Consider the following 23,290-nt stretch of genomic DNA (forward strand, 5'->3'; position numbering starts at 1 on the left):
TGCCTCGATAATCTTCGTGCGCGTCGCCGCAGCGTCCTCGAGCCGGACGATTTGGCTCGCAGGAGCGCCCAAAGTGTTCGTTAGGAAGGCGTGGACATCGTCACAGTCGTTCTTGCAACCGCTGAGGTCGGTGATATTGCTCTGCTTGTAGTGTTGATGCCGATGAGCAGGCCAAAGAGGCGGGTTAGGCCTCCGGCCCGCAGCGCTTCTATCCGGCCATATGCCCTCGAACAGTGCACCGCACCGAAATAGGGAGTCGTATTGCGCTGCATTGACACGGCCTTTGAGTCGGCAGTGCGGCTCTCGGGCCTATTCTCATCGTCCCTCAGGACCTTCTCGTACATGCAACGTCTCGCGCGCGAAGACCTGCCGGTCGTGCGGGTTGAATACGCCCCACTCTAGGCCATTTCAAAACCGACGCTCATGCCTGTTGAGTATAAAGTGATACGCGCGGTCAGTTCGCTCAATATTTAGGACTCACTCGCAGACCGCGTAATCCAGGGGAGGACTTCTGGAAGGACGGCGCCATGACGCTGCACAATATAGCACACACGAAATATGGCTCCGCCAAGGTGAGCCCCTTAGGAGCGGCTGACCGTCACGAGTGTTTTGAGTACAGAACGGGTTGCCATATCCCGGAGGCACCGCGCGAGCTTGCTGTACAATGACTATGTCGCGCTCTAGTCAAGTATCAAAAGCGATGTGCGCAACGAGAGTCGACGTGTCCTTCCCCACTGTTGCGCAAGCTATCGGAGGGAAACAGAAGCTAGACCAGAAAGGGTCACCGCACCGGGTGCATGTGTCTCCAGTGATGAGGTGTTGTCGAGCCTATCCGATGTAGATGCGTTGTGCTTGTTGCGTCTTTCCCGCTCATCCGTCCTTAGGTTGCTGTTGACCTTCAGTCCTCCTCCCTATACGCATTAAGAGATTCGGCATAGTCTGCGTGTTTCGCCAGGACACCAGAGGACGAAGAACCTGAATGTCGGAGGGAACTGTCACCGTACCAGCTGCCATCCGGAAGAGACTGAAGGTGCTGCTTGGGACTCGGTTCGTTGCGAGTTGTCGGAGTCGCGCCAATACTGAGATTGGGTCCACTGGACGCGTCGTGAGTTTTCGTATGTGGGAGATCGTGGCAAAGCTCGGACGAATGTCGTGGTAGAACAGGCCAAATCCACGATCGCGTAAGCGCCCGAACCGTGGGTGCCTCAGGCTGACAGCACCACACGAGCTTGGGAGGACCCGCTTTTGGTCTATGTCCTGCTTTTGAGTGCTTCCCTTGCACGGACCGGCCCCTCATGCATTAATCGAGCCTTGGGCGTTGAGAGACATCAATGGCAATCACACGGCCAGTTAAACGACACAATCGGGTTTATTGAACACAATATAATTGCAAGTACAACGACAGGTTAACAGGCAACACTCGAGAACCACGCTGACTGGTGATTGCCACGAACGTGTACCATCCCACTGATGGCGCTGGTCCGGTTTGAAGTACTACAGTACTACAGACATAAACTTGAAGCTTGAACCCTCGTTGCCAAACGATATATTGCGTGGCATCGCGGCGAAGATCTCCCCTCGCAAACCCTGCCAACAAGATCATGCCCTTCGGAGGGTAGGCCACACTCCTATGACCACACTGGTGGGCTGGCAATCTCTGTCATTAAAAATTTACTGTAACGTACATGATCTTCGCGATGCTACTCAACCCAATGCGTAGACACGCGTGCTGTCGTGTCGGAAGCCGGCACCCATCCATCGCTAGGACATCGTGCCTTCAAGCTGCCATGGCCTCCCCATTTGTGAACCCCTTGTGGATGAGGTCCCGCCTGTCGAGCGGCTTCGGCACTCCACGCTTCACGCCTGGCTCTCCTAAACCAGGCATCATATCTGACGTACACATAGATCAGTCGTTCGAATGATGCCTACGAGGAACAGAGGAATGCTTACACGGCGCGGCTTCTTCTCGTACAGTACGGAAGACAGGGTACATCGGGGACTTGCCCCAGTTCTCCTCCCAGATGTAGACCTTGATGCGAGGAAACAGAGTCAGCGGTGTGCAGGGAGGAGTGGAGGACAACCCGTGGTACGCACCGCGCAGCGCCACGTCGCGAGCAGCGCGCTGATCATCCAGAAGTACGCCGCAGCCTTGACGGTCGCGTACGCGCCTGAGCCAAAGGCGTACCATCCGCCTGTGGCAAGCGTGCACCCGATCGCGAGCGAGAGGAGGATACCGAAGAGGATCATATCGCGCGCGAAGGCGCCCTATTCATTGTAGATTAGATGAGCACAGATTCGACAAGTATCATAGTCGCTTCGCGTCTCTCGGGCGACTCCTCGATATGATCTTCTCCCACCTCCGACCGTTCAAGTCACACCCAAGCAAAACCGCGTACTCACCACCGCGCAAATCCACGTAAACGTCATCAACACGACCATCCACGACGCCATCTCCGATGAGTGGTCCGCCAGCGTGCGCGCCGGCAGCACGTCGCATGCCGTCAGCAGCCACACCAATCCCGCGCTCATCCAGAAGCACCCCCACATCGTGTGCACGACCGTCACGAGCACATCGCGCGCGGGGAAGCCCTGCAGGCCCGCGAGGAACTGCGCGAGCCCGCCGAAGAGCGTTACGAAGGGGAAGAAGATGGTCGGCGAGGAGGGGCCGCCCCACCATGCCGCGATGTAGGAGGCGGTGATCCAGGTCGAGCCGGCGAACCCTGCGAGGCCAAGAGCGGCGGGTGCGGCGATTGGCTATGTGTTGGTATCAATGAGGTGAGATCGTTGTGTGAGCACCGGTGGTCAGCGGGATCGAGAGACAGTGACGGGGTGTGCGTACGCGGAGGAAGATCTGTACACGGGGCGTCGAGTCAAGGATCACGCCGATCTTTGTGATGCTGGCAGCAGAGTTAGTCGTCAACGAGAGCAACGGCTTGCCTGCGCGGAGTCACAGCGGCGACGTCGAAGTGCCCACACATCGGACTGGAAAGAGACAGAAGGGACACATACTCGTCACTCGGTACGGACATGATGCTTCGTAGTCGATCGTAGTTTGTGGCGTCGGTTGTCGGTCGCAAACAGCAAAGGAAGCAGGGAGTCGAGGCTTCGCGCAGCTCTCGAATTGCCATTTATAAGTCACTGTTTCCGATGAAGTCAGTGCACCACCAAGGACTCAGTCACTTGTTTCTGTCGCTCACCATGTGGACAACTGAACGACGCAAATACGTACGTCATGCGGAAGAACATATCCTCTCCCATCAACCAAGAGCCACTTCAGTGTCATACATGGCTCGTACGGGGCCACTGCAGAGGTAAGCGACTCTTCGATTGTTCTTGTACGAGATTCTGGCTCGCCCCGAGGAGTAAGTCGGAGGTCATGCAGAGTCCATGAAATGCGCTTACTGAGTCAGCAGGGCATCATCACAGGAGCGATAAGCCGATATGTCAGGCTGCGCGAAAATGTAGGTCAGCCTGAGCTATAGTTACAGGAATATCCATCATGCACTCCATACACATTGTAATCTGTCGTCACTCCATACTCACCCTCAACGGATAGGATACCCAAGGATAGCAATCCAATTCCAGTACTTACATGTGTTGTACTAGGGTTACAGATCTACAAGACGAGTGGATGCAGTGACAATAAGTACGGATGGTTACGATGATACAAGAGTGATGTGACAGACACTTCCAAATACATGTCCTAGTACGCGCCAGCTGCGCGATCCTCATCCACTCGCGGCGCTCCCCTCCGCCGCGTTCATCGCCTGCTGCTCCTCCGGGTCCAGCCAGCTCTCCTCAACCGTCGCACGTACGCGCCGCACATACTCCTTCATGTTCTCGCGATACAGCTGTGCGGCCTCCGCGTTCGCCGGGGAGTTCGGGTTGGGGTCGTGGAGGAGGCTCTGGATGGAGGTGAGGATGGCGGCGACGTCGTACGTGGGCGACCAGCGGTTCTGGAGGATATCGAGGCAGAGCTCGCCGTTTGCGTACACGTTCGGGTGGAACATCCGCGAGAGGAACTTGACCGTCGGCGGCTTGTTCGGGTACGACTCATCGAAAGTGAGGAGCAGCTTGAAGGTGCCGTCCTCGAACGGTGTGTCCGCTGTGTGGCACGATGCGATTTGGCGCTGATGTGCGATGGTGCGAGAGCGAGGCGGAGGACTTACCTGGCCCGAAAATGACCGCGTTCCAGAGCATGATGTTGTCCGGGCATGGACTACCTGAGATCCCGCCAGGCGGGTCGGTGGAGAGGCGCTTGAAGTCGCGGATGAGTCTGCGGCGACAGTTGGTAGACTGTGCGCGATGTGAGGGGACGATTCTTCTTTGGATAGAGCCATTGACTCAGCTTACCATGGTTGTGAGAAGGTAGGAGTACGAGAGGAAGGAGGGAGGAGTACAGTACAAGGAACGCGGGCAACTCGGGGCACGCATCCGACACGGCCACCATGGCTTACTAAGCCGTGGCTGGGTTATTTAAGTTAAGTCCTAAGTCCCGTGATAGCAGGGTCAGCACTCACCTCCATTGTCACGGATACGCCGAATCCCGATGCAATACTCAACCTGCTGTTAGTAACTGACTCTACGCTCGCGAGTTGGGACCTTGCTCGTGCAGCAATTGAGTTGGAACGGTAGGACAAACCACGCGACCTGACGGGCGATGTGACTGTGGCGGTGACTGGATTATCCTTCTCGTCTTCGGTGGCTGACAACGTACCTTCCAAAGGCTTTCCAGATCCCATTGTCCAAACGTTCATGTGTGGATCGATTACTGGCTGATGCAAGAGAATGACCCGGACAGCGACGACCTCACTGATTTAGACGGTGAGCGCAATTCTAGGCGGCCACCCTGCGGTACGTACCACTGGCTCGTCCGTCCGCTCGTGCATTATCCGCTCTTGCAGCACTTCTGCGTGCACGACGAATAATACTACAGTACATGCTTACTGCAATTCATTGAGCAAATGCGAGGACAGTAGTAGCTGACAATACCGTTCTCAGATGCCTCATTGTGAGGCCGATATTACCCGGATGGGTACATCATCATCATGCACTTGTTTCATGCATAAGTATGTATGTTGCTCGTGCGACCAGTGCAATCTGTCATAATCAAGTAGGCAGCGTATTCAAGCCACTGGTGTTACTTACCATTGACTACTGGTAGCCGCAAGCAGTAACAGGACCACGCATCACCGTGCCTCGCGGCTTCGTGGCAGACGATACGCCGCCGTGGCAGTGCGTTGATCAGTTTGTATGTGATCCGAATCGTACGTCTTTTCCCTCGGTAATAAGTATTACTGACATTCGCCACTAGGTGCATTTCAAGGAACGCAGAGCCGGACAAGCGACGACTGCATATGCAACCTGTATGCAAAGTTGCGTCGCAGGCTGGTCCGAACCCATCCATCTGTCGAACGTCAAACATACTATAGCGATCCGAAAAGCCTCCGCGAGGATTGCGGAGATCGCTGGCTGCGAGCCAGTCATGGGTCGTAAGCCGGCGATCAGACTAAACAGATCAACGCATATAAGGGAGAGTACGGCCACCGCCGCTCTCCAACTCACTTCCTCACGCTCTTCACCTCTTTAGAGCCCAATAAGTAGGGTGCCGGAAAGTGAATTTTCGATCGGACGAGCGGTTCGATTGTTACACTGACGATCCACTCGCCCCTCTAGCCCTGCTTTTTCATTCGTCGACGACTCATGTTCTTTTGACCCGACGTCTTTGTAACGACCTGGTGCATACATTGCGATTTCATCATACGGTACTTGACCCTCGCCTCCACTATCCTCTTGGCTACGGCAGTTGCCTCAGCACTGGCTCAGCCAGGTACCGCGTAGGTTTACATCCCCTGTTTGCTGGTATGCTCATGGCTCACTGCTGGCTGCAGTCGCTCGACCGAGTACGAGTCGATTGTTGAACGTGGGCTCGAAGGCTATCTGGAGCGGCGGATAGGAGACGGACGAGCTTGACTGAACGCGGCATGCGTCGACTAGACTGTTATAGGACCCCCTGACTCGTTATGCGTTCTGTGTATGTTTGACCATATAATTGGCAGCAGAAACCGAATCGTGAAGACACTTGGCGACTACAGCACTCTTTCCTCCCCAGAAAGGTCCCTCCAGTGATTTGCCAATCGGTCACGGCTGGGATTTCGACACGATGTGTCGCTTAAAGGTGTCACATGCAGGCATCATCGGGTCGGTACAGCTGCTACCCGCTTCAAGGCCAAGGTATTTGCGGTGGCAAATCAACGCAAGCTAAGGCTCCCCAGACGTTCTGGATGTCGCCCGCTACCACACCGGGCATTGTTAAATGGGGACGTTTAACCTTGTGGTGCTCCGTTCACTATTCTGTATGTGCCCTTTCACAGCGGCTTCTGCCATTCAATTTCGATCACGGATCAATGCAGCGCTGCATACTGTATCTCCGAGTCAGGCTGTCGCAATGTTTCAGTCATCCAGTGTCAGTCGGCCAGTGGGACGATCCGAATCTGTGCATCCCAAGCAGACGAGCAGCATCATGTCGGTTTCTTTTTTCTTTTTGGAGGTGCTCGCGAATCTGGTTGGCTGGCTGTCTGCATACATCGCTGACTCTGAGGATTCAAGCCGCGACGCGTCGGGGCGAGTCACGAGATCGCGTCATGGCCCGATCGATATCTGCGGCAAGGTTCGTGTTATCATGGTGTGTATAAGTAGCACCCACACACGGTTCGTCCCCCCACGTCCACTCTGCTCTCAACGATCATCTCAACCTGCGCCTCCAGACTCAATGGCCTCTCCGCTCGCCGACGTCGCCGCTCTCCGACTCTTCGCCTTCGACCGCGTTCTCAACTACGGTCCGCCGTCCTCGTCCACCCACTATCCAAGTGTCTGACCACCCTTCCTTCCCACAGATGCTGCAACGCAGACCATCGTCCTCCTCGGCTCTTTCCCTGCAGCGGATGGTGCCAGCGAGCGCAGCCCTGCCATTGTGCGCATCGAAAAGGCTGCGCTCCCCGTTGACCAGCCCGCCGCTCTCCTCGAGAGCGCCATCGCCGACGTGCGCTTGATCGAGAACAACGATATCGTGCGTCCAACCAGACCTCTCGATCGCGCCGAGATCTCAGCCCTCACACAGTATACCTGGCTGCTTGGCTGGCTCGCGCCCTCCGCCGCCCGCCCCGATGTCAAGATCAACATCATCTGTCCTGCCACAGACGTCCACATCCGCAAGGTTCGTCTTGATCGCTTGACCTCATACCACGACGCTGACCAGCTCATCGCACGTTCAGTACACGGCGCAGAAGTTCGTCGTCGTCCACGAGACTCCTGCCCTATATGAGCGCATCGTGAAACCCTACATCGATGCGTTCCCCGCTTCTCGCACTAAATGGTGCGTTTCGTCCTCGATCTTAGATCCTCCGCCGTTGATGTCTATCTAGGGTCCGTGATATCCTAGAAGGCCGTTCCGAAGCCGACAAGGTCCTCCACCGTGACAGTCACCCCGAGTTTGGCTACGTCCTCCTCCCCGACATGAAGTGGGACTTGACAACGCTCAGCTCGCTCTACCTCGTCGCCATCGCGTCGTCGCCCGCCATATGCAGTCTCAGGAACCTCACCAGGGCACACTTGCCCATGCTCAAGAGCATCCGGCGTGAGGCCCACAAAGCGGTCAACGACAAGTGGGGCCTTGAGCGCGGGGCTCTGCGTCTTTTCGTCCACTATCAGCCCAGCTACTGTGCGTCCGTTCCCATACGTCACTCTGTCAAGGCTTACGCTTGCGTTAGATCAATTTCACGTGCACATCGTCAACGTCGAGTACCAAGGCCTACTCGGCATGACCGTCGGCCAGGCGCACCTGCTGGACGACATAATCTCCCTGGTAAGTTATCCTGTCTCGGTTTGCATGATCCCACTCAAATTCGCATCCACAGCTCGAGCTGAGCCCCGATGACGGCCCCTCGATCCTTGCGCGCATGACGCTCACCTACGGCCTGGGCGACCAGCACGGGCTGTACGAACCGATGCGCGCCGCCCAGGTCGACTTGCACGACTGAATGCGCGACATCATGATGTCCAAGTGAAGTGCTCCCAGAAATTTGTCTTTTTCTTCTCTCTATGACTGCTGTTCGCGGAACGTGGAGCCCCGCATGACTCTCGTTATCGAGAGTAAGCCCAGATGTGGGTTTACGAGCCGACTCGGCTCGCAGGTGCATATCATGCACCTGAGATGTACCACTCGGTACGTCTTTGGTCGACAAGTTTGACCAGCAGGAGCTCGTCCTGCTGCGCTCTCGTTATCGAGAGTCAGCCCAGACGTTGGGTTCCGAGTCAGATCGACTCGTAGGTGTGTCATGCACCTTATTTCGTCGGAAGTGGTTCCGACGAGCAGGACACCGTCCTGCTGCACTCCGTTGCGGGAGTCCGCGCCAGAGCTGGACTGTGTACACGGGTCTGGCTCGGCGGAGTGCGTACCACAGGTCTGTAGATGTACGATACGTAGCGTGGTTCTCGAGTGTTGCCTGTTGACCTGTCGTTGTACTTGCAATTATATCGTGTTCAATAGAACTGTGTCGTTTCACTGGCCGTGTGATTGCCGTTGATGTCTCTCAACGCCCTTGGCTCGACTTAGTGCACGAAGCTGCGCGAAGGGCCAGTTTGCGCAACGAAAGCACTCGAGAGCAGGACAGGCCGTGCTCCCGGGTGATGCCGTATAAGACGCCCGCGGTTCGGGCGCTTACGCGATCGTGGACTTGGTGTTCTACCACGACATTCGAGCGAGCTTTGCCACGAAGGATCCTTCGCATCTCCCACATACTTTGTCGGACGCATCGAGTGGACCCAATCTCAGTATTGGCGCGACTCCGCCAACTCGCAGCGAATCGAGCCCTAAGCAGCTCCTTCAATTTCTTCCGGATGGCAGCTGGTACGGCGACAGCTCCCTCCGACGTGCAGATTCTTCATCCTCTGGTGTCCTGGCGAAACACGCAACTCACGTTGAACCTCTTGATGCACGTAGAGAGGAGGACGAAATGCCAGTCGCGACCCAAGGGCGGACGAGCGAGAGGGACGTAGCGAGAACAAGCACAACGCACCTAACGAGAGACTCGACAACAGCTGGTCACTGCACCTGGTGCAGTAACCCTTTGTGGTCTAGTTTTTACCCCCCGACAGCCCGCGCAACAGCGGGGAAGGACACGTCGGCTCTCTTTGCGTATCGCTCTTGATACTTGACTAGAACGCGACATACCCATTGTACGGCAAGCTCGCGCGGTGCCTCCGGGACAGGGCAACCCGTTCTGTACCCAAAACACTCGTAACGGTCAGCCGCTCCCAAGGTACGCATCTCGTGATGTACAGCGTCACGGCGCCGTCCTTCCAGAAGTCCTCCCCTGGATTACGCGGTCTGCGAGTGAGTCCTGATTGTTGAGCGAACTGACCGCGCGTCTCACTTTCTACTCAACAGGCATGAGCTTCGGCTTTGGAATGGCTAGAGCGGGGCGTATTCAACCCGCACAAGCGGCAGGGCTTCGTACGCGAGACGTTGCGTATATGAGAGCACATTGGGGACGACGAGAGTTAGAAGAAGGTGCAGAGGCCCGAGAGCCGTGACTCCGACTTGGAAGGCCGTGTCAATTCAGCGGGATACGATCCCCTACTCCAATGCACTCTTCGCAAATAGCAGAAGATGCTGTGCCCAAGTACCGCAGCTGCTATGGCACACTTACTCGGAGGAAATCGAACTCTATTGCCCCTGCACAGCCTTTTCCTAATACCGGCAGCGCTTAGATGAAGGGTGCGTAGTGCGTGGTAGGGCACTATGCTCACTTACCCCCACACGCCACCAGAGGTTCAGCAGCCCCCATGTACACACACACCGTGCTCGTTGCCTCACAATGTGCTCCCAAGCAAACGATGTTCAAGGCATCCCGTGCAATTCCCGGCGCTCGACGGGGTCGCAAGGACCATAGGTGCGCATTTTGAGCTACGTAGGCTGACGCACTAGTAACCGAGTCGACTGTTCGCTTGCAGGGTGCGAGAGTGCTTGAAACGTCGCCGAATGCGGAATGCCTATAGCAAGCGGACGTAAGCCCTCCCTGGACCAGCTGCTTCATTGTGAAATATTGAACCTGTACTCGTTTTAGTACGACGACAGCCGCGTCAGCCCAATTGGGACCTCGGACCGCTACCGATGAGCTGCTGAGGTAACATTCACATTGTCGTCTTGCGAACCCATGATTGACACCCCGTCAGGGCATGCGCTCGACTAGAGGCTCAACGTTCTGAGGGTGAACCTCGCATCTGGGCCCTCCTTATCGGCATAAACGACTACAAGCATAGCAAGATCACCAACCTCCGCGGCTGCACAAACGATTGTAACGACTTCTACGCCTTTCTAAGGGATACCCTGGGCGTTCCTCCGAGCCAGATCGTCCATCTCGACAACGCGGCGGCGACGCGCAAGCATATCCTGAAGGCATTCTTCGACCATCTCATCGACAACCCAGCCGTCGAGCGGGGCGACGCGATCGTCATTTACTACGCTGGTCACGGTGACCGCAGGGACGCTCCCGCCAGCTGGGTCGCTGCGGGCCATGCAGATCAGGTCGAAATGATCTGTCCGCACGACGATGGGATGCTGGACACGAGTGGAACCCCCATCTTCGGCATCCCGGATCGAACGATTGAAGGGCTCATGCGGCGGCTGGCCTATGAGAAGGGAGACAATATCGTGAGTTCCTTGATGTCGCCTCTGTGTACACCTTTCCGACAAACTCGATGCAGGCCGTCGTCTTGGACAGCTGCCACTCAGGTGGCATGGATCGCACGTTCGACGGCGGCGAAGTGCGGAACCTCTCCACACGCGGCTGGCTTTTCCGCCCTCGCATCCCGGATGACCTCGACCAGGACATCTGGTCGTGGCAGCCCCCGGATGACGCTCGCGGTGCGGCGATGATACCTCTCGCGAAGCCCGATCCCGCAGCCTCGACGCCAGAAGCGAGTTCGCACGTTCTCCTTGCGGCGTGCCTCCCCCACGAGACGGCGAAGGAGATCATGATCGGCAACCAACAGCGCGGGATATTCACATACCTCCTGCTCGCGTGCGTGCGCATGAATTGCACCAACGAGCTCACATACGCTCGCCTTGTGGATGCATTGCGGAAGCCGGACAACGTGCATTTCCCTGGCCCGCCTGGTGCGCCTGCGCTGACACAAACTCCGGTGTGCGTGGGGCAGAACAAGCACCGGCTGGTGTTCACCACGATCGAGCTCGAGGACGACGCGAAGTCGTTCCCAGTTTGCTACGCCGCAGGGCTGCTCTTCGTCGAGGCGGGCCACCGGGATGGCATCACTAAGGGCACGCAGTTTGTCGTGGCCATTCCGTCGCAGTCTCACGTTGCATCACAGCGCGTCGTGCTCGTCGCAGAGCTTGTCGGCGATGCAGAGTGCGCGGTGCGGTATGGCTCCTGCGAGAGAGTAGCGCCACGCGTTGGCCAAGCACTGCACGGGTCTCGGGCTGTGCGCTGTCCCCGAAGCATGTGGCTAATGGGCGTCCATATGCCCGGCTTTTTTTTTTTCTAAAATCCGTTATCTGCGCGAGCTAACTTAATCTGATGAATATCAGCCCATCTCCTTCGATTGATCGACAGGAAGACGCCGGAGTCGGCGGACCTGGTCAACGTTCAGAGTACGCCCGGCCCTGTCGCCCCGGTCGTCTTTGGGTCGTCTAGCCACAAGTAGCAATCACTATTATATCATTGTCCGCAAGACCATGCGATTGCACAAGCCATCTCTGTGGAGATTGGCCGTGGTTTCGAAGGCCGCGCGCTGTAAGTACTTGGACCTGGAATTCCTGTGGCTCGTACTTACGCGTGGTGAAAATGGGCGGCACCAGGAGTTTGGATTGATGAAGACAGAAGCAGTGCGAGCATTCGATCTCGGACACAACCGAGCACTGCCCGAACCGCCCATTCTAAATCTAACACGACTCTCGCGCGCTGCCGGCGCGTTCACAGGCCAAAGCATCCTCTTCCCCCCGCGCCGCCCCGTCCTCTGCATCGCGTGTGCGCCTCCCGCCATTGTCTGCAGGCACGACCACCATCAATAAGCACACGAGGCGACTGCAACATGCCCAACTCGACTTCGAGCCTCGCCATCCGCGGCGCTGACACACAACCGGACGATCGCGAGGTCGTCCGTCTCCAGAGTAACGGTGGTTCACGCCAGGTTAACGCTGTAGGTCCATGTATTGCCCTGGAGCGTGCTTGCCGACGCCGTGATCGACCCGCTGATCGCGTTCGTCCCCAGCCCCGCCTAGCCCCGCACGCCGCGGCGAACAGATCAAATCGGATTACTCCGCCCCCGCCACCTGGCCCTCCCGGCTCGCCTCCGCCGCAAGACAGCTGGCCGTACAATGGACTACTCCTCCTCCCCCTGGGACGCCGTCGTGACTGGGAGGCCGAGTCGCGCGTCGTCCGTCGCTCCTATACCCGTCGAAGCGGCAGGCGACGGGCGCTGGTACTCAGACAACGGTCTGACGTTGTCACTTGGCACGTAGTCTCACAGATCTGCATCAATCAAAATATCCGAGAGGCATACCTTCCGGGTAGCACAGCAGGTGAGATGTATTCCATATCTCGTAGCAAGCTACAGAATTGCTAGTAGGAACACTAGGAATTCGTAGAAATCGGTGATCATTTTCACTACATCGCATGGTACATCGCGCGCTGGCAGGTTGTCATCAGAACGGGAACACTACGCACCTACTCCAACCCTCTACTAGTCATGCTACCGAATCAAGGCATATCTGACTGTCAAACTGCTAGCCATGGGTCGTCAATGAGCTCCCTTGCCGTAGCCCTTCGCTCCGGTGAGAGTTGCAGACAGCGTTTCATGAATCGTTCAGTCGCCTCGATCTCCGAGTCATTACCGAGCTCAGAGTACGTCTCCAACATCCTGCGCAAGGGCCAAGTAGGCTCCTTGTGTTCCGTAAAATGCGCGAACGCTCCTGAAGGTAGTACCGAGTTATGCACTGCAATGCCGTGGGGGCGACCAACGTACCTTCTTGGTTGAAGTACTCATCTCGACGCTTACAGTTCGCCAGGAAAGACGGTTCGAAGTGTGCGTCAACTGCCTCGGTCATCCGAGCGAGATGGTCTTCCTCGAAGCTCCACATCGGTTCCGGAGTGGGCTCGAAGAGCCAGCCACCGGTGAGCCACTCATTAATCTGGAATGCATCAGGATTCACATCTGGATAACTAGGAACAGGAACATCAAAGGGCTTACGAGGCAGCCTAAGGACCATATATCCACAGGAGTGCTCCAAGGGTATCCGAGAAGGACTTCGGGAGCGCGAAGGGCAAACGGCTGGATTTGCTCTTGGAAATGATGGGATATCCAGTGCGCTGCATTCAAACTTTCTCTCAGAATCGCATTCCCGAGGGGAACAACAAGCAACGCACAATGACCGAGATCGGCGAGCACGACATCAAGATCGTGTTCATGAATTGGAGCGCCTATGGATAACGGGAGGCTTTGCGAGACGACCGGTATGACGGATGGGTTGAGCTCTGTCCCACAATCGTACGTGATAGACGGGTTTATGGAGAGTTCGTGCGAGATGATGGTGTGAAGATCGCGTGGGCGGAAGAGGATATTGTCATGTTTGAGGTCTGGAAAGCCATACGATATCAATACCCCATGCTCCATACCTCACGGGTGACACACCTGTATGGACTATACCACATTCCTCGTGGAGATACTCCAGACCGAGGAGAACTTGGCGTACGACGTGCTTGACGATACTGGGTGCGATGCGGGTATCACCTTTGTCACGTAACTTCCTAAGGAAGTCCATGCCGAACCCAAGAACCTCCGTGACTAGACAATGGTGTAGTCCGTGGGGTCCTTTAAGGTCGAAGGCATCGATGTAGGCGAGATGGTGGCGGTAGCCTCTGTGGGCCGGGTCGGCGTCTGCGACCTTCTTCAGCATGCGTTGCTCGTCTGACTGCTGGTCAGCACTCTCCGACAAGGCTTCCGTGGCTTTGCTGGTCAATATCTTGAGCGCGACAAATCGGTTTTCGCTTGAGGCAGAGGTCATGAACGCTGAGTGCCACGGAGCAACTTGAACTTACGTGAAGTCTCTCGCAAGCCATACGCTGGAGTATTGACCCCACCCCAGCTTGCGCATGATACAGTAGCGACCTCGTTCTAACGTCTGGCCCAGCCTTGCGGCGAAGTAGCCACTGCTGTTGCGACCGGCTTCCCTCAAGTCTTCCTCTGGAAATCCACTCACAGAGGCCGCCGAGTTGGCGCTGATGTGAGGGGACATGCTAGCGCGATACGTGAAGAACGAGAGTGGTTGAGTGGGAGCAAACAAGAGCGATCTGAGAGTACTACATAGTACGAGGGGAGGCGAGAGGTCGTGTACTACGCGTGGCGTGGCACATAACCAGGACGGCGCCTCGCGCCGCGGGTCCTTGTGCGAGGGCTGCTGACGTTATCCGACTTGTGTCCAACTGAATATCGGGACGTGCGGTTGGTTACCGGCATCAACCCCGAGCATACCACGAAGTGTCCCACGATTGTGTACGTCTGTGGTTGTGTACTAGTGGGCTACTAGCGCGACCAGTGAAGCCTTCTGCAATGGATACGCTTCTGTCAGCAGGTAACACTCGAGGAGGACACTATCGTACACCTACAGACGTGTGCGTGCTTATAGATGTTGAGGTGAGGCTGAAGCAGGCTCGGCTGTCGTGCCCTCGAAGCGCCTCCGCAACAAGATCGCTGGCTTCACGACGCACCCGATGACTGGAAAAACCTCCGCAAATAGTGGGCAGTGTATGGTGTATTAAAATGACGGGGTCGAATGTCTGTCGCCATTGCCAGATATTTGAAGGCGGATGAGCAAAGAAACGGTGGTTTGACCGTGACGGCGGCAGGCGGCGGGCATCGAGCGCTTATACATACGATTCACGGTACGTGGCACGTGCCTACGACGCGTGCGCGACACCGGTACCGCGACTCGGACCTGGGCTGCCTCCTCCTCTCGCTGACCCCTTTGTCCTGCTGCCCTCACAGTCTAACTGCTCTATTGCTGTTTGCATGGAATGGCAAAGGAGACATTCAACGACGTCCGATATTACATATCACTCACTCTTCGCTTTGAACAGCGTGAACAGCTCGCTGGGGTCTTAGATGCAGCAGGCGCGACGGCGGTGGCAGTCGACGACCCGTCACTCACCCACTTCATCACAAACTCACTGCCGAACGATGACACGCTCGAAAGCCTGCCAGAGGACACGACGGCCCGTCTCGTCACCCCAACATGGGTCGAACGCTCGCGCATACTCGACGCGCCCCAGCCTCCCGAATACTACTCACCGGATCCCGCGCAGCTCTTCTCTGGCGTCATAGCCACCGCTACGGACCTATCAGAGTCGGATGCAGAGCTCATGTACTCATCGATCAACGCGCTGGGCGGCCAGTGGCGGAGCGCACTCACGCGCGACGTGACCCATGTATTCGCACTCGCGCCGGGCAGCCAGAAGTACGAGACGGCGTTGCACTTCAAGGAGAAGACCGGCATGCTGGTTCTTGTTCCCCACTGGCACGAGGATTCGATACGACTCGGCATCAGGAGTCTCCCGACTGCAGAATACGAGTGGCCTGAGCCTGCCGTGTTCAGGGGCGACTGGAGCACGAGCAAACAAGACGCTGCTGCCGGTGAAGTTCCCCCGCAGTATAGAGTAACAGGTGAGAAGAAGCCTTTCTTCGACACTGCGCTTGCGGCAGGCAATGACCTACCGGTCACACGAGCTCCCGCACACAACATCTGGAATGGTCGGCGCATACTTCTCGGAATGTCCCTCCGATTCTCGGAGAGGCAACGCCATGCCCACGAGGAGGATATCCGCCGAGAGGGTGGGATCATCGTCGAGCTCGATGTGACGAAGAAAGGAGAGGAGCTGGTTGAAGAGGAGGCTATGAAAGTCGAGGAGGCTGATGTGCTTGTGACTGCATATCGTTCGGGTCCTGCGTTCGTCAAGGTAAGCCTTTACACCAAATTTCATGGTAGAGTCACAAATCGACGTCCTCCCAGGCGTACAGGGAGAACAAGACTATCGGGACTTTGACATGGCTGTGGTACTGCCGCGCGATCGGGACCATCTCTCGTCCCACAGATCAGCTCATCCACTATCCGATCCCACGGAAGCCAATAGAAGGATTCTCGAAACATGTAGGTGGCTTCCTTTGTTCGTATACGCGCAGGAGCTGACCGTAAGCCCAAGTCCATCACCATCACAAACTACACGGGAAAACACCGCGACTATCTCAAGAAACTCATCCTCACGATGGGCGCCGAGTTCACCCCGAGCATGTCTCCCAAGAACACCGTCGTTGTGGCTGCTTAGTGCGTCTCCTCTACGTCATAAGATCAACTCACCGATCGATTCGCGTACAGTATCTCGGGCACGAAAGCTGAGAAGGCCATCTCCTGGTCCATTCCCATCGTCAACCACACTTGGCTCGAGGACTGCTTCTCACAGTGGCGCAATCTGACGCCTGCGCAGGACCGGTTCATCAACTTTCCGCCGCGCATGGACTTCAGCAAGCTCATTACGGAGCGACCGATGAGCGGGAAGGTTATCATCGAGCCCGCGGATCTCGCCGTGTTAGAGAGGGAACGCCCCGACGACGAGGTTGCTTCAGATAAGAGGGCCGATGGGCGGAAGCAGAAGGTTGGAGGGAAGGAGAACAAGCCGCCTGAGGGGACGGCTGCGAGTGTGACGGAGCGGAACGAGGTAGAGGACGCAGTCGCGGTGGCAGTGGCAGAGAATCCTGCGGAGGTGAGCATGGGCGAGTTCCTCGAGACGGACATCCAAGTCGAGGACGAGGACACAGGGCGGCTGCGGAAGGGCGCTGATGACGGGATGGACGTGGACGAGGACGAGGATGGGAAACCCAAGTCCAAAGGCTCTTCCCCGCGCAAGTATCAGAGTGTCGCGAGAGCGATGAGGCGACGAGGTGCCGCGCGCGCAGACGAACAAGAAGCAGAAGACGACGAGTTGAGGCCCTCGACATCCGCTTCTCCCCACCAACGGAGACCCAGAGCGGCGCCTGCTTCTGATTCAGACTCAGATGTGGAGATGGTAGAACAGTCTCCTCTCGCACGAAAGGCAAAGACGGCGGCATCTCGACTGATAGCTCAGAAAGCCAACGTGTCGCCCTCTCGTACCAAGCGGAAAGGTGCATCTGCAAAAGGGACAGCCCTTCCGGAGTCTTCCGAAGACGAAGCAGTCATGGAGGTTGACAGCCCTGTGCAGCCAGCTGCTACGCGTGCCTCGACGAAGGACAAGGGCACTGCTCAGGGAGCAAAGTTTGGCCCGCCGAAGGGCGTACGCAAGCGCATTGCCGCTGACTCCGGCTCCGAGCAAGACGCCAAGGGCGGACGGTCGACCAGGGTCCCCAGGTCCGCTACAAAGTCATCTCGCTCTACCGTGCCCGAATCTGTCGAGCCCGATTCTCCGGCCAAGTCGACTCGCTCGCTACGCAAGGAAGTCTCCGTCGTCGTCCCGACAGTAGCCGCCGCCTATGGGATACGGCCGGAAGCAGGCCCCCGGTCTTTGCAGAAGAACAAACTGGGCAAGACGCAGTCCGTGCGCGCCACAGCGACGGAGTCGCCTGCATCCCCCCCTTCCAAGCGCGGGAGACCAACGCGCGAGAAGGCTAGGGCGGAGACGCCAGAATCGTCACCTAGTCCGCCACCGATGCCCAAGTCCCGCCGGAAAGCTGCGGCGACGACGCCGGAGCCTGAACCGGCCAAGGTGGCGGAGACCCCATCAACGTTGCAGCGCACGCCGTCGAAGCGGGCGGCGGCGAACAGGGCGACACAGAGGCTGCGGGACGAAATCATGCCGGATGTGGTGAATTTCCAGAAACAGCTGAAGAGCGGCGCGTTGAAAGGCGCTTGGGAGAGCGACGTGTCATCTGTGAAGGGCAAGGAGAAGGAGCGGACGAGTGTCGAAGGTGGGGAGAAGAGCCGGGGGAAGAAGAGGGCGTCCGTTGGCGATGCGGAGGCGCAAGCGGCAGAGGATAATAATGAGCAGCCGGAGAAGAAGAGGCAGAAGACAGGCTCGACGAAGGATGGGAAGGCGGTGGCGAAGGCTAAGACTCAAAGACGACAGTCTGGGAAGGGCGCTCACGATGACGAGGAGGAAGTGAGTGATGAACAACGCGCGAAACCAGCAAGCAAGGGCAAGGACGCTAGCGGATCATCGAGGTAATGTTCGATCGATCTTCATGAAGGGGCCAACAGCATCTAAGAACGCTTTGTACAGTCGTGCACAGAACATACGGATTCTGACCACCCAGATCACCATTTCGGATGAAGTCTCGAAGGTGCGTGTCGTCCTGAGCATGCCTCTCACTCACATCCTGACCTCACCACGACCAGTTCCTGAAGAAGCTGGGCGTACAAATGACGACCAAGCCCACGGAGTGCACGCACCTCGTCGCGCGTAACCTCGTGCGCACGGAGAAGTTTCTCTGTGCGATGGCGCACGCGCCGCACATCCTCAATGAGAAATGGCTCCTCGCGTCCTTCTCCGTCAAGGAGCTCCTCCGTACGTTCCCTGCTCCTTATCACCCGTTCCTGCTGACCGCCCGGAGTGTACAGCTGAAGACAAGTTCCTGCTGAAGGACCCGGCGAACGAGGGGAAGTTCGGGTTCAAGCTGACGGACGCGCTCGTGCGCGCGCGCGCGAACGGGGGCAAGCTCTTCAAGGGCCTCACGTTCTACGTCACCCCGCACGTCCCCGTGGACAGCAAGCTGCTCAAGAACGTCGTGAGCGCGTGCGGCGGGCAGGTGCGTCTCCCCACTCGCTGGTCAGACCGTCGCTGACGCGCGACGCGGGCCGGTTGTAGCTGCTCACGCAGACCCCGACGGTGCGGATCCTGGCGGGGCACCCCGAGCGGCACGTCGTGTCCGCGCCGGCGGACAAGGCGATCTGGCGGCCGCTCGCGCAGGCAGGGCACCGCGTGTGGAACCAGGAGCTGATCCTGACGTCGGCGCTGAAGCAGGAGATCGACTGGGAGAACGAGACGTATCTGCTCACGCCGGATGCGTGACGAGCGGTGGGTGCCCATGTTAGAGAGTGCTGTGTGTGTTTGCTTGCTTTGTATGATGCTTTCTGGTCTTGTCTTGGGTCTTGGATAGTTGTTACTTGAGCCCCAGAACTAACACATTGCCTGGCGTGGAATGTGAGCCTCGCGCGTGCTCCATAAGTACATGCGCGGATAGATCACACAGTGGCCGGGGACGAACTTGCCTGGACGTCATGACAGCGCTAAGCAGTTGTGCTCCTTGCTCTCGCGGAACACACGGATTGGGTTCGCACAGAATACTCGGCGAAAACATGCAATACTACAGATCTCTCACTCCCGACCGGCCTAAAAGAGCATACATCAAGGCAATGTACAAGCAGTGAGCATTGATTAGCAGTTCGTATCTGTCGAGTCTATGGGTCTATGTGGGTATGTAGATGTGCGGAAACCTCTAAGCCAACATTGGTCGATCATGCGTGCGTGCGCGCCCCCTCGCGCCGCGTCTGTCAAATAGTTGCGTTTCGCTCCCAGCGTCCAAGAAGCTCACGCCTTCACCGCGAGCGCGCCGTCCGCTGGAGGCCCGCCCAAGCCAGCCTCGGCCTTCTCGAGCAACCCTGCGTGCGCGGCCTCCGCGACGCGCGCGTTGCTGGCGTTGACGGCGCTGAGGTAGGCGTTCCAGAAGAGGGCGACGGTGCCGATGGTGAAGAAGCGGTACTGCGGCGGGACGAAGGCGAAGTTGAGGACCTGCGTGGGGACGAAGACGCCCCAGTTGCGGACGAGCGTGGGGACGTAGGCCTGCGCGGGGGGAGGGTGCGTGAGCATTGCGGGCGGACGCGAGCAGTGGGCAGGGGGTGCGGGCCCGCGGTGGGCGGACGGAGTGCGGTGGAGTGCGAGACGCGCTGGCGAAGGGGGTCGCGTCTGCCGCGGCGGGCGAATCACCTGGGGCATGGTCCGTGCCGACAGGCGACCCGCTCGCACCGGAGGCCCGCCGTCCCACGGCAGACACCCGATGGGGCAGCGAAGAAGGGGACGAGACGAAAGGGAATGAGACGCACTTTGCTGAGACGCTCCTGCGCGTCTGAGAAGCTCTTGCCTTCGAGGAGGGTCATGGAGGTAAAGAAGAAGCCGACCACACCTGCGCGCGGGCTCCGCCGTCAGCGCGCACTCTACCGGGTAGGCGCGGGGCACGCACCAGGTGTGAAGACGGTCTGGTCGAGCCAGACCTTGTAGACGACCTCGCGGACGCGGGACTGGACCTTGAGGCGGTTGAGGACGTCGAGCCACTTTGTGAGGAGGGGCCCGAAGAGGGCGCCGCCGTAGAAGGCGGTGCGCGCGGTGCGGAGGAACTGCAGACGGGGATGAGCATCTCACGCGCGACAGCCGAGCCCCACGTTGACGCTCGCGTGCGTGTGCGCGTCCGCGTCGGCCAGCACAGGGTGCGGCGGCGGTGGGAGCGGGCGGGGAAGAGGGCGACGCACGTCGTGGTCAGTGCCCTTCTTCTCGAAGGCCTGCTGGGCGAGGACGTCGCCGATGCCGAACATGACGGCGGAGGACGCGCACTGGGTGAGCATCGGTCTGCGGACGAGGGACGCGCTGTAGGTGCTGTGAGAAGGCGTCGGGAGAGGGCGGGGTGCGGCTCACTTGAATGCTTTGAGGAAGGAGGCCATGGCGGGTGGACGAGACGACGAGGAGACGGGGGCGACGGCGACGAGAGAGGGGCGATGGGACGATGGGCGAGCACACATTTTCGCGTAAATGTCCGTCGCATAAAAGGCGGGGCAAATGGGCGCTCCCCCGCCCCCGCGTCTCTGCGGACCGTGCGCGCCGTACCACGTGACCGTACCTCCGCCCTCGCGTCGGCCCGCACCCACCCTCGTCGACCCCCACGATGCAAGCGCTCTGTGCGCCGGTGCCCGCCATCGGGACGAGCAAAGGCGCAGTGATCGCTCGCACCTACGTACGGCGCGTGTCTCGTGCGAGCCAGTTGAAGTTACAGTGATCGCCCGGCAGAATTTGTCGACGATCTTCATTCCACACGATCGAGGTGGGGTGCTGTCAGCCAATATGAAGCCTGCGCTCACACACCGCGGATGCTGCGCGCTCCTACAGCCCTCTACACTGGGTGAGCATGCTAACGCTGGTCGATAATACTGCGGTTCCGCTCATGTTGACACCGCTAGATGAGTCTATATATGAAAGACGCTGCAAAGAATACACGACGGGCACTGCTACACGATCAGAGACGTGGGTACAGTATGATAGGAGCATGCAAGACACTACAAAATGACCACGACGAGACGTCCGTATATGCGACCACGATTACAATCCAATCCAATCCTATGCGATGCGATGAAAATGGGACACCTCAACCAGAACAACCAGATAGAGCAACAAATACAACATACCGCCCCGCGGCACCGCTACGACCGTCCACACACGCGCATCTCCCTCCCGCGCCTCAGATGCTCCATCGTCACCTCCATCGTCCCCGAGTAGCCCGTCCACGCATCAGGCGTGCCCTCCCCGAACAGCACACTCGCAGTCACCATCGACCTGAGCATCTCCCGTCCCTTAAACAGCCACATCGGCACGGGCACCCAAAACCTCAACGCCCACGCGCCGCCGCGCCCCGCGCCGCGGACCCCCGGCGGGAGGTACGTCCAGCTGATCTCCGCGTGGATGCCCCGCGCGGGGTTCAGCGCGGTGAGGACGTGCGCGGGCTTCATTAGCGCGGCGCCGCCCCGGAAGTCTGTCTCGTACAGCGTGGGGGCCGCGATGGCGGGGGTGTCGCCACGCGCGTCGACGGTCTGCCAGTTGATGGTGAGGGCGGAGACGGGCTTGAGTGGGTGTGCGAAGCCGTGCGGCTTGAGGTCTTTGACGTGCACGAGCCCTTCGAGGGCGTAGGTGTGGCTGGTGAGCGTGTTCGGTCGGTCAGCGTGGGTGCGGATGCGGGAGACTGAGGCAAGCACGTACTCTAGGTTCACGTCCCACATGACGATGTGTTTGGTTTTGAGCTTGATGGATATCTCGAACCGTTCGTGTGGCCTCATCTCGCGATTCAGGAGCGCCGAGAACTTGGACCCAGAGTCAGAGTGCTCGTCGGTCTCTTCGTCTTGAAGAAATTCCATGATCTGTTGCATTGCCGGCGTGGTCGTGGGCAGCGAGGCAGCAGACGTCGAGGACGCGCCGCAGTTCTCTGTTCTGTGCGGGAATACGTCGTCGAACCCGTCGTCCTCAAGTGTATATAAGGCACCTTCCATTGAGGTTGAGCTACGGCTGTCGTCCATGTCTAGGTCGAGCTTGAGGTTCCGAGAGGCATGAGATCGCTTGAGGCCCTTGCGTTTCGCAGACACCGTGCGGGGCTTGACGGTGATCTTCTTGCTCCCCTTGCCCAGCACTGCGGCGTTCGTATCCGACTTGCGCGAGCCTTCCCGGACAGTGGCCACGGACGCCGCCGAGTTACATCGCTTGCGCGCGTACCCGTCTTCGAGTCCACCTCCGACGTTCATGTTCTCGTCAAGTTCATCTTCGACTTCTTCCACCCACGTATCCACGCCGAGATCCGCGGCATTCTGGATCCTGTCGCAGCCGTCTTCGGGCCAGGGCCACAGATGGGCCTCGTCTTCGCCGGGTCTTGCGTTCCGCGGGGACGCTGGGCAGGGCATCGTCTCCTGTCCAATTGCAAGGTTGAGGTCACGGTCAGGCTCGGGTTCGGTTTCGTGTGGCAGGAGGTTCAGAGAGTCGCGGAGCATCGCTTTGATCGCGTTCGCGGACTTGAGGCGGGCCTGGGCGGAGGGGGGTGCGGAGATGGGCCCGGGGGAGCGCGGGCGCATGGCCTTTTATGCAAGGAATACTAGTAGGGCTGTGGCGATCGGCTTTGTCCTGCGGTGAAAGGGGACGCGGACGCTTGTGAGGCGGTGTGGCGAGTAGGACAATGATGCCTGTTTGGGGTCGCCACAGGCACTGAACTAATATACGTTGTCAGGAGCACCGGTCGGTCGGGCTGCGCAGGGTGGTCTGAAAGGACAACAGTGCCAGTGGCTCACCACTGTAGGCTGGTGTGGCGGCCACAGGCCCGGGCCGGACCCTGCCGTGTGGCGGAGCCACAGACGCGACGCGGCGACGCGTCCCGTCACACTCGGGTCACGCGTCAGTCACGGGGAGCGCGTCGTACTTATTTACGAATCGCTGCGAGAATAACA

At 58.4% G+C, this 23,290-nt stretch overlaps 8 protein-coding genes across 8 annotated transcripts; 3 read left to right on the forward strand and 5 right to left on the reverse strand.

Annotated features, from left to right (window-relative positions):
* Positions 1-1,393: 1,393 nt before the first annotated feature.
* C8Q71DRAFT_452024 (GPR1/FUN34/yaaH family-domain-containing protein) lies at positions 1,394-3,439 on the reverse strand. Its single transcript, XM_047918627.1, has 9 exons — positions 3,403-3,439; positions 3,198-3,345; positions 3,010-3,138; positions 2,840-2,897; positions 2,401-2,754; positions 2,095-2,265; positions 1,951-2,029; positions 1,686-1,890; positions 1,394-1,628 (listed from the first exon to the last, which is right to left on the reverse strand). Exons 3-8 carry the CDS (start codon positions 3,126-3,128, stop codon positions 1,778-1,780), a joined length of 894 nt encoding a protein of 297 aa, XP_047772506.1. The 5' UTR covers positions 3,129-3,138; positions 3,198-3,345; positions 3,403-3,439; the 3' UTR covers positions 1,394-1,628; positions 1,686-1,777.
* Positions 3,440-3,728: 289 nt separating this feature from the next.
* Positions 3,729-4,356, reverse strand: C8Q71DRAFT_799884 (ubiquitin-conjugating enzyme/RWD-like protein; the record flags this gene model as incomplete). Its single annotated transcript, XM_047925928.1, has 3 exons — positions 3,729-4,105; positions 4,170-4,296; positions 4,354-4,356. 3 exons carry the CDS (start codon positions 4,354-4,356, stop codon positions 3,729-3,731), a joined length of 507 nt encoding a protein of 168 aa, XP_047772507.1.
* Positions 4,357-6,707: 2,351 nt separating this feature from the next.
* Positions 6,708-8,188, forward strand: C8Q71DRAFT_452141 (scavenger mRNA decapping enzyme). The gene is made up of 7 exons (XM_047918628.1): positions 6,708-6,839; positions 6,897-7,069; positions 7,121-7,216; positions 7,275-7,375; positions 7,425-7,720; positions 7,770-7,864; positions 7,917-8,188. The coding sequence occupies exons 1-7, from the start codon at positions 6,773-6,775 to the stop codon at positions 8,037-8,039; spliced, it is 951 nt and encodes a 316-aa protein (XP_047772508.1). The 5' UTR covers positions 6,708-6,772; the 3' UTR covers positions 8,040-8,188.
* Positions 8,189-9,529: 1,341 nt separating this feature from the next.
* Positions 9,530-11,806, forward strand: C8Q71DRAFT_452160 (caspase domain-containing protein). Its single transcript, XM_047918629.1, has 6 exons — positions 9,530-9,778; positions 9,831-9,953; positions 10,015-10,068; positions 10,128-10,187; positions 10,237-10,714; positions 10,768-11,806. The coding sequence occupies exons 2-6, from the start codon at positions 9,847-9,849 to the stop codon at positions 11,563-11,565; spliced, it is 1,497 nt and encodes a 498-aa protein (XP_047772509.1). The 5' UTR covers positions 9,530-9,778; positions 9,831-9,846; the 3' UTR covers positions 11,566-11,806.
* Positions 11,807-12,797: 991 nt separating this feature from the next.
* On the reverse strand, positions 12,798-14,314 carry C8Q71DRAFT_728389 (kinase-like domain-containing protein; the record flags this gene model as incomplete). Its single annotated transcript, XM_047921954.1, has 5 exons — positions 12,798-13,015; positions 13,045-13,210; positions 13,270-13,655; positions 13,711-14,066; positions 14,118-14,314. The coding sequence occupies 5 exons, from the start codon at positions 14,312-14,314 to the stop codon at positions 12,798-12,800; spliced, it is 1,323 nt and encodes a 440-aa protein (XP_047772510.1).
* Positions 14,315-15,028: 714 nt separating this feature from the next.
* On the forward strand, positions 15,029-19,362 carry C8Q71DRAFT_452252 (uncharacterized protein). Its single transcript, XM_047918630.1, has 8 exons — positions 15,029-16,031; positions 16,085-16,222; positions 16,275-16,396; positions 16,448-18,265; positions 18,324-18,384; positions 18,440-18,608; positions 18,662-18,849; positions 18,909-19,362. The coding sequence occupies exons 1-8, from the start codon at positions 15,093-15,095 to the stop codon at positions 19,110-19,112; spliced, it is 3,639 nt and encodes a 1,212-aa protein (XP_047772511.1). The 5' UTR covers positions 15,029-15,092; the 3' UTR covers positions 19,113-19,362.
* Positions 19,363-19,369: 7 nt separating this feature from the next.
* On the reverse strand, positions 19,370-20,854 carry C8Q71DRAFT_792170 (uncharacterized protein). Its single transcript, XM_047925398.1, has 5 exons — positions 20,730-20,854; positions 20,567-20,681; positions 20,281-20,434; positions 20,144-20,223; positions 19,370-19,883 (listed from the first exon to the last, which is right to left on the reverse strand). The coding sequence occupies exons 1-5, from the start codon at positions 20,831-20,833 to the stop codon at positions 19,632-19,634; spliced, it is 705 nt and encodes a 234-aa protein (XP_047772512.1). The 5' UTR covers positions 20,834-20,854; the 3' UTR covers positions 19,370-19,631.
* Positions 20,855-21,268: 414 nt separating this feature from the next.
* C8Q71DRAFT_452292 (uncharacterized protein) lies at positions 21,269-23,091 on the reverse strand. The gene is made up of 2 exons (XM_047918631.1): positions 22,062-23,091; positions 21,269-21,998 (listed from the first exon to the last, which is right to left on the reverse strand). The coding sequence occupies exons 1-2, from the start codon at positions 22,919-22,921 to the stop codon at positions 21,509-21,511; spliced, it is 1,350 nt and encodes a 449-aa protein (XP_047772513.1). The 5' UTR covers positions 22,922-23,091; the 3' UTR covers positions 21,269-21,508.
* Positions 23,092-23,290: the final 199 nt, after the last annotated feature.

Source organism: Rhodofomes roseus, assembly GCF_022264815.1.
Source record: "Rhodofomes roseus strain CIRM-BRFM 1785 chromosome Unknown C8Q71scaffold_45, whole genome shotgun sequence".
Lineage (NCBI taxonomy): Eukaryota > Fungi > Basidiomycota > Agaricomycetes > Polyporales > Fomitopsidaceae > Rhodofomes > Rhodofomes roseus.